Source organism: Oreochromis niloticus, linkage group LG8 (assembly GCF_001858045.2).
Source record: "Oreochromis niloticus isolate F11D_XX linkage group LG8, O_niloticus_UMD_NMBU, whole genome shotgun sequence".
NCBI lineage: Eukaryota > Metazoa > Chordata > Actinopteri > Cichliformes > Cichlidae > Oreochromis > Oreochromis niloticus.
Window position 1 is genome coordinate 5,442,641 of NC_031973.2, and position 9,472 is coordinate 5,452,112.

Consider the following 9,472-nt stretch of genomic DNA (forward strand, 5'->3'; position numbering starts at 1 on the left):
TGTTTGTGCTGTAGTCTACAGCGAGGAGAGTTGTTAACACGCAGACGGTGGCCTGTTTAAGTGCGATGATCTTGGTGAGGTCGTTCTTTGGGGTTAGTGAGCCGTTTGGCCTGTTTTGTTGACATGGTGATAGTAAGCAGGGTGATATTTGACACCCTGTGGTCTGCTTCTGCATTTTATAGTAGAGCTGCCCTGCTGTTAGCTGAGAAAATGACAGATATCATCGAGTGATTCACAGAAATCCACAAGTCAACAGTTAATCCATGAGAATATTGCATGTTTCTAGTGATTCTGCGTGATCGTGTTTCGCTGAATCTTGGAGTTTGTGTTAGCTGTGCTACTGACATCTGCTGGTCAAATGCACACTCAGTCCTCAGTTACAAATTAAAACTTTATTAATAGCTATTTTCCCACACTTACTTCAAACTATATACCACAATTTCATCCTCAAACAATACAGGACACACAACAGTTGGCACAAATGACATCACGTGCTCTTTTAATCTCACTATTAAAAGGCAGTCACTGCAGAGACACTGCCATAGATTTAAGACTGATACAATCAATTTAAATTAAGTTAACCGCCAGCACAGGTCACATATTTTCCATTTGTAAGTGTAAAATCACATTTGTCACCAATTAGAAGAAAAATATACTTTAGTTGTTCAGTTAACAGACTTGTGATTTTTTCATGAATTGTTAACACGACTGAGACAGTGAACTCTGTCTAGGGACAACAATGAATTTGAAACATAGTTTCCAGTCACAAATATTAAAGGTTGTCTCATGAGGAACAAGCTCTCTTTGTCATAAATTCTAAGATGACACATTGAGCATGCTCTCATATTCCCTATATAAAAGCCTCTAAATTCAGTTTTATATTTATTGTTCAGGTTATGGCCAAAGATGGTGTTCTGAATGCATAATTAGCAAAAGCATCACACTTTTCTTCCATTAACAATGCATTTCATGACCACCAACAACTATGAAGTCAGTGCCGATAGATTTGTGGTAATGTCCATGAAAAAACCTCCAAACCTTTAGACAGCCTAAAAGTATTTGTTTTGGCAACAGTCGCATTGGATTGGATATGACGGTTTAGCTGTACCTAATGAAGTGGCCACCATGCATAATTTGGGGGGATTTGAATCTTTTCTCTCAAAGAAACCAAGAAACTTAACGCAATGAGCTAAACTCAAACAATTGTCTCAATTTTCCATATTTTCTTTAGAAAACTAGACCTGTAAAGAAATAATCACACCAATGGAGAAAAACTGCAGCTAAGTGTTGATGAGTAGAACAGATTGTGCTTTTTAAGAAATAAGAAACAGTCTTCATGTCCTAGAAGGTCAACGACTGCACTGTTAAACAACCACAGCCATACTGTTAATCATTATTTTGAGTGGGTAAAGTTTGCTCCACTTTTTCAGGCCAGTGTCCTTTTTCCATTACAAAGCACGGAAAACTCAAAAGTTGCACAGTCAGGTTGCGCCACGCTGCTCCACTTATCCACTTAGCACACATGGTTCACCTCAAAGACAGCACAGTGACATTTGGCTTGTTGATAAACCGCACACAAATGCACCTATTACTAATGCGAGGTTATTAATGTGAGGTAAAGATGGTGGTCTTTTTAAATCAGTGATAGTCGAGATGAAAAATGCCCTCTCCTTTATTTCACAGTCTGCCGATGCTCCTCATGGGGACAGTCGCTGGTACACCCAGCCTCCCTCTGCAGCGTGCTGAAACTCTCCCAGCTCAGACTCTCCGTCCTTCAGCTTGGTGAAGACGATGCGGTCGTGAAGTCTGTTTGTCTGTCCCTGCCAGAACTCGATTGAAACAGGCTTTATGATGTAGCCGCCCCTGTTGGAAAAGCACATCATGGGACAGTTAAAGGTAACGAACCGAAAAAGCTTTAAGAAGCCGTACCAACATGTTATTAACGTTAATTAAGAGCAAAGGTTTACCAGTAATCAGGCATAGGCACTTCTGTGTCCTTGTACTTCTCCTCCAGTTCTGCATTTTTCTGCCTCAGATACTGAAAGAAATTGTGATAACTGAGACTTTAACATTGTACGCATCACCTACAGCGTGCAGGTGGAGCAGTTTCAGCGCTTACATCTCTGTTAGGCACAATAGTGCTTTGTCGGCTCACGACAGCTCCGATCTGGCTGCTCTTTGGTCGGGAGTGGAAGTAATCGCAGGAGCTCTGGTAGGGGATCCGCTCCACGGTGCCTTCAATGCGAATCTGAAAATCAAAATTAAAATAAAAATACATTTACTATGAAAACAAAAAGTTTAAAGAAGAGAAAATGTAATTTAAAATTAAGGTTTCTGCACCTGTCTGTTCAGTGGTTCCCAGTAGAAGACCAGGCATGCATGCGGATTGCTCTCCTGTGGAGAAGAAAGTGATCAGAGGACCCGACAACACAGAAGAAGCCTTAAAGATTCATGGATAACGTGAAGGAGGACATGCAGAGGGTTGTTGTGACAGTGGCGGATGCTGGAGACAGGGTGAGATGGAGGCAGACTTTATTACAGACAAGGGGCGACAAGTGTCAGTATTTGAATTAAGACAAAAAGGAGACAATGCTATCAAAATTCATGCAAAACATTTGAAACCTGATAAATAAAAAATTCATGCGATATAATTTTGATTTAGAATAATGAAAACAAAATCTTCAGAAAGCAATCAGTACTTAGTCTGGTTTAAAAGCCAAAGAATAAAAATGCATTTTCAAATGTTTTTTAAACATGTCTAAAATCAGTGGATCACCTGCTTCCATCTCACCCTATAACTAGCATCTAACATGAACCTTCTGTGTGGTCTTGTTCTCTTCTTCCTGCCTGGCAGCTCCATAGTCATTATATTTTGTCCATTATATCCACTATCCCTCGTCTGTGCGCGCTAAAACCATCTCAGCCTTGGCTCATGAAGGCATCGAAAACCCTTTGAAACTCTAAAGCAAAGAAACAGCTTGATAAAGTGTTCTGTCTAAATTATGGGCAAAAATCCAAAGATAAAGAGTTCATTATCCCCAAAGTCATAGAAATGTATTTGCAAAGCTCAAGCCAGTGAATTGGTGCCATTTTTGTTTGTATGACTGATACAGATGTTGATTTGTAATTTTTTGTGCCTGCTAACTACTCGCTTAGGTGGTTTTGAATGAATGCATAATTCTTCCTTCTCCTGTTGTCTTTCTTAAGGGCAAAAGAAGCATAGCATGGACGTAGACGGTTGCTGACAGAGTCAGTGATAAAGATGCTTCTTACCAGCTCGCAGCCCTTTCTGCTCTCATAGTTGGTGAAGAAACGGAAACCTTCACTGCTGTAACCTTTCAGGAGGACCATGCGAGCGGATGGACGTCCGTCACTGAGTACACAACAGATACGATTAATTGTACAAAACTGTGAAAAGAAATCAGCGCCAGTTCAGGTGGCAGCGTTTCCTACTTGGTGGCAGTGGCGAGGCACATAGCATTGGGCTCTCCTATTTCAGGACACTTGGTGGCTTCATCGAACCAGTTTCCAAACTGCTTGATGGGGTCGAGAGACACGAGCTGACTCTCCTCAAAGCACTGGAAACAAAACAACCGATACAGATGTAAAAAACACAGGAAAACAGCCACTTTTACATAATGCGGGATTTAAATGATTCACTGATGCTTTTGGATTATAGTGAGTAGAGGCTGTAGGCAGTATAATTACGATTTAATTAATTATTCAATTGTGTTTATCACTTTTAAACATGCCAGAGAAATACGTCCTATTTAGAAGTCAAAGTTGAGGTTTTGAAACATCTGGGGAACACCTGCTTTCTCCAGCTGTATACAGCGTGACCAGACGCAAACTACATAACAATAAATTTGTGTGGAACAAAGTTGGACACTTTAGTCAAAGTTTTTGTATTTAGCAAGATAATTACACAGCCTTTTATCTGAATGCAACTTTCCAAACAATAAGAATAAAAGGAAGATAATTGCTTGATAGTATTCTTAAACCCATATTATTTCACAGGCTTGACCCACTTCTCGGTAGTTTTTCCTTCTCTTTTTGGTAGTTTCTATACATCATATCCTGCAGAAATCTGCAGAGCTCATGACTTTGTAGTGACCTCCCTTGCACTTTTCCCTGTTGAGCATGGCATAAGCAAAAAAAACCTGTTAACCGGCACTTTATCCGGGGAGATAAAAGCCAGATTTTATGGGTAATGGTTTTAAATACTAGAGCCAACCAATATGTGGGATATCATCTGAATACGTGGGATGAGGGACAAAGGATAAAATTGTATGGCACTATCTACAGCTAGGATGTCCCATTTTAATGGTGGTGACAGCACACCAGTCATCATTTTTTGTTGTTGTTGTGGTCATTTTTCATTTTTGCACAGGGGCGTGTGTTGCATTAAATAATATCAGTACATATGAATCTCACAAGAAACGTGCTTAAAAACAAAAACAAAGATAGCAGTGTCCCTCACAGCAATAACTTCCCTGTTTTGAACCTCCTGGGCCCTTTCTGTGTTAAGTCTCAATGATCTCAATGTGCCTGCGTGGCTTTTTATCCAGGTACTCCGGCTCCCAGCCCAAGCACATGCATGTGTAGGTTAACTGCTGAAAGCTAAAGATGATAACCAGATTTTTAAGCTGCTGAAATAATAGTTAATTACTGTATTCATTTAGCAATGTAGATGAGAAAGTAATCCACTGTAGTAAGATGCACTCCATACTGAAACATTTAGCGCAGTGGGATCTGGTCACAGACTGTATCCATGGCAGCCAGATTAGATTAAAGCTGTGCACACTCACTGTACTATTTGCACATCTAATTCAGGGTTCATATCATCGTGACCTTGCATTTGCACAGCACCGACAGAGTGGGTTCAGTTACATGACTCAATACATTGTATCCCAACGCAGGTAACTCAGTAGTTTCTCACCTCCAGATCTCCTCTGTACCTCTTTCTCATGTTACTCAGGTCCATGCTGGTTCCGCTGCAGTATTTCGAGGTAAAAACGCGCGGCAGCCCTACTATCCGAGTGGCACGACAGGGCAGATTTCCTCCAATAAAGCAAATATGCCTCAATACAATCGTACTGAGTATGCGCCTCATGCCTGTAAAACACACGCTGACGTAACGCTCCCTTACGTAAAATATTACGCAAAAATAATCCTGTAAGAAAAGCAGCGATTTTTACATCACATTATACTTTACTCATTTAGAAACGAGGCAATCTACGGTTTTATGTTCGTAAGAACTAAAAAAGCAAAAATAAATAAACAAAAAAATGAACGTAAGTAATGGTACGTCATTACGCTATGATGCGTTCACGTACAAGCACACTCGGAGTCTCTTCTTCGGCATTGCAGTAATTTGCTCATAATTTTAGCAAAATTATTTAGATAATACGTATATGGATACAGGTTATCAGTTTTTAAATGTTTTCCGACGTGCTTACCATAAAGCACAGCTTTATTTAGGTTATTTTTTTCTTTTGACACGTAAAGTTTGTTAAATATGAGGAAGGTATTCTTTTTGCCGACGTGTCAGTAAATGCAGCACGCATGCCGTCGTCACTTTCCTGACTCACGGCGGTTTCCTGTGAAAGATGGCGGCGACCTTGTGTTCAAAATTGCTGCCGAAACAGGGTAAAGTATTACACTTGTACCAATACTTGATTTTTTTAAAACATTGCGGTTCTGGTTAGTGATTCGCTGTCTAATTTTCAGCAACTAGCTACTGTTAGTAACGTTAGCGGGGACTCCGTTATTAGGCTCAGTTTGCCGATGTTAGCTCCGCAGCGCTCACTGACTGGTTGTACAGCAGACATTTACCTGACATTTGTGACTTTCAGGATGGGTTCCTCTCACACAGAGTGTCCGACACGGCTCCAAGGCTGTGACCCGCCACAGGAAGCCTCTGCACATCCAGAAACAGAAGCTGCTAGCTGTTACTCAATACATCCCCCCTGCACGGGAGTTTCCTCCAGGCGCTTACCCGTCCCACACCAAGCACGTCCAGGAGGTAACACACCAGCATGTTCAGCCTTTTACTGAAAGCCTGCACGATCGGAAAAAGTCTCACTTCATATAGGACTGCTCATCATTGTCTGCTTATTTCTTGGATTGGCTTAGGTTTACAAAACCTTTGAAATATGTTGCTTAAAAACAGGCATTTGGCATTGCATCCCAAACAACTTTACCAGACAGTCAGCAGCTGATGGAGCAGTTTAATAACTGTTGCAAAAGAATTGGGAATATGCAACAGTCTTTGTACACATGCTTAAGAACATGATAAATTTTATCTTCCACATCTGCATCTTATATTTACTTTGCAAGGTAATTGGGAAAGTTGGATTCATTTAAATATTTGCAATATTGTCATATTTATTTTTCACTTTGTCATTATGAAACCTTTAACTTGCACAGTTACCCTACCCTATCCCTAGCATTCTCCTCTGTCACATCAACCCTCTGCATGTCCTCCTTAATTGTCTCTGTGGTCTCCCTCTTTTCTTTTTGCCTGGCAGCTCCATCTTCACGATCCTTTGTTCAGTATATCCACTCTTGCACCTCTAAACGTGTCCAAACCTTCTTCTACCATCTTGTAAATCTTACCTTTTACTTGTACTGCTATGCTTCTGTCACCCCGACACATGTCGCCACCCTGCCTGCACTCTTGTGTACTGTCTGTTGCTTTGGATGTGTGTTTTAAAAAGTAGCATAACAACTGTGTATAAAACTCTGATAGATGTAAAGCTTATTCAAAACTTTAGCTACTGTTCCCACTTGCAAAGATGAGGTTATTTTAACCTGAAAGCTTCATCTTTTACAGTAAAATACGATATATTTTCTGCTGCTCAGTAGGTAAATGATAAAAACATTTTTTGGAACCAGAATTTTACACATTACAGAATTAATTGGGCTTTTATTTTGGTACTTCAATCAGATTTTGAAAGTATGTACTCATGTCCTTTTGTCCAAGTAGTAGTCTTTATTTTCCTGGTTTGGTCTGCAGGTCTTGTGCTTTACTGAGTGTCAATCTCTTCTGTCTTATTCCTTCAGGATAATGATTTGACTTTACTAATGAAGAGGGAGTTGAAGAAGTTGTTTGAGGATTGTAAAATGATCGCCGTGGTCCAGAACAGCAGCAGCAGTGCTGAAGACATGATGACTCTCAGGCACAGACTTTATAAACACAACATCACAGTCAAGTTCTTCCCCAACAAGGTAAGACTGATGTTGGTGATTCTGTGAGAGTATCAAATTTACCAGAACCACATCGTTTTCTTCCAAATTTCAAATGATGTTAACACTTTCTTCAGGTATCTCTTTCTCTCTCTCTCTCTCTCTCACACACACACACACACACACACACACACACACACACACACACACACACACACACACACACATTTACCTTCCATTTACATTTAACCTTCCACGTAACCTGATGTGCACCTTCTGAGAAGTGTAACCAATGTCAAGTCGACGCCCAGTGTAACGACTGAGTTTGCTCACTGTCTGATGGCACCCGGGACCATCCCTTATACTTTACAGAAACTATAACAGCAACTATAAATCATTTTCTGATGATAGATAAGACGATAAACTTTGAGTTGTTGTTTTCTGCAGCGTTTTAGCTCACAGTGTCCTTCATATAGAAGAACATTCTGCTGCACAATTTCACATCAAGGATCATTAATCTTCTAATTCACAGTTGTTTGTTTTCAGGTCGTGCGGTCGTTCCTGAGTGACTCCATTTACTGCAACATGGGTCCTCTGTTCGTCGGCCCAACGGTTATGTTTGTTAGCAAAGAGCCGAAGGTGAAAGAGATGCTGACGACTCTGAGGGGCAGCCCACAGATGACACTCCTGGGTACGTTTATCGTCCACGTGCGAGGAATAATTAGCATTGGATATTGTTATGATGCCCCGGGAACCATGAAATGAGTTCAGAAAAGTTGAGCTAAATTGTTTTTTAAATGAACTCGTCAATCTTCTGCTGGTGACAGTTTGGGGCTGGCATCTGTGGGTTGAGATTAAGTTCGACATCCTGCTTGCGTCTAACCTTCGAGCACAATCGATTTATAGATGAAGTTAGGGATCCAGTTAGATGGGATAAGCAGTTACTGCCTCTCATCTAGAAAATGCCAAGTGTACTGTGAGTGTCCGCAAGGATACTGTGGCCCAAATTCAGTCTGTCCTCTACAGACATTCGCTGTGTGTTTTTAAACCCTCCAACACTGAATCTGCACCAAATCAGGTTTATTAACCCAAGTTTGTGAACAGGTGTTAAAAACTGTTTGTAAAATTAAACAGATATTATTTTGCCAGCTGAAGCCTGTCTCAGTACAGCAGATTTCAGAACAGTCCAGAAATGGAAGGAATCCATTGCAAGTATCTGTAATGATCTCTGCTCTTCTTTCATCAGGAGCCTGCGTAGACAACACGCTGCTGAGTGCACAGGGCATCGTGAGCTACTCCAAACTGCCATCGATGACTGTCATCCAGGGCGAGGTGGTGAGCGGGCTCTCCATGCTGACTTCCCACACAGCTTACCTGCTGCAGCGCCACCCGGCCCACCTGTCACAGCTGCTCCAGCAGTATATCAAACAGCAGAGCTCGGATGGAAGCGCAGAGGCAGCTCCTAAAGCAGAGGAGGCCACGTAGAGCTACAGAGGACATTACTGGGACTGGTGACTTTCAGATCGAGAGCCATGGAGCAGCAAACGACTGTAAATGGACTGAATGCAGTCTTTGTTTTAATTTGGCATCAATCAGACTTTAAAGATTGAAACGAAAGTCTTGAGTGAAAGAGATAAATTGGTGACACAGTGAGCGTCCACCTTTCGGACACCTCAGCCTGGAGGTGTCTGGAGTTATTGGATAAGTAATGCTTCAAATGGCTTTATTTAAGTGTTTAATAAATGACATCAGCGCTTACTTTGGCTCATATTGTTTATACGAAGACTTTCTGTTACTGAGGGATTTTTTGCTAAAAAAAACAACAAAGAACAGTGCAAGACTGCATACTTCTGCCACGGCTAAAAGCACACTCCACACCATACATGATATTCTTCCTATTTCAGTGTGACAGGCATTTGTGATGATATGGTGGAAAATGTCCAGTTTAATGGGCAAAATCTTGGATCCAGATATATTTTTGGGTTATTCACCTCTGCTCACACTTTCATGCAAATCTGGGCAGAATTTTTTCACAGACAAACACTACCAATCGTATATTCCCATTGGTTGGGGTTATAATGCTTCTGTTTACATTTCAGGAGATTATGTTTAGTGCAGTGCCAGATGGAGTTGTGACCAAGTGGCATAATAAAAACAGCTCCAGCCAAAATAAACACAACTGGTCACAGATCCGATGAGTTAATCTGCAGATTACAGCATGCTAATCTGGGTCAAATACAGTGGGATGCAAAAGTTTGGGCAACCTTGTTAATAGTCATTATTT

At 41.0% G+C, this 9,472-nt stretch overlaps 2 protein-coding genes across 2 annotated transcripts; one reads left to right on the top strand and one right to left on the bottom strand.

Moving 5' to 3' along the window:
• Positions 1 to 471: 471 nt before the first annotated feature.
• On the bottom strand, positions 472 to 5,257 carry pnpo (pyridoxamine 5'-phosphate oxidase). Its single transcript, XM_003448724.5, has 7 exons — positions 4,940 to 5,257; positions 3,454 to 3,578; positions 3,274 to 3,373; positions 2,341 to 2,394; positions 2,120 to 2,248; positions 1,968 to 2,038; positions 472 to 1,863 (listed from the first exon to the last, which is right to left on the bottom strand). The coding sequence occupies exons 1-7, from the start codon at positions 5,111 to 5,113 to the stop codon at positions 1,698 to 1,700; spliced, it is 819 nt and encodes a 272-aa protein (XP_003448772.1). The 5' UTR covers positions 5,114 to 5,257; the 3' UTR covers positions 472 to 1,697.
• An 83-nt stretch (positions 5,258 to 5,340) lies between these two features.
• mrpl10 (mitochondrial ribosomal protein L10) lies at positions 5,341 to 8,946 on the top strand. Its single transcript, XM_003448656.5, has 5 exons — positions 5,341 to 5,649; positions 5,856 to 6,025; positions 7,066 to 7,230; positions 7,735 to 7,879; positions 8,435 to 8,946. The coding sequence occupies exons 1-5, from the start codon at positions 5,610 to 5,612 to the stop codon at positions 8,671 to 8,673; spliced, it is 759 nt and encodes a 252-aa protein (XP_003448704.1). The 5' UTR covers positions 5,341 to 5,609; the 3' UTR covers positions 8,674 to 8,946.
• Positions 8,947 to 9,472: the final 526 nt, after the last annotated feature.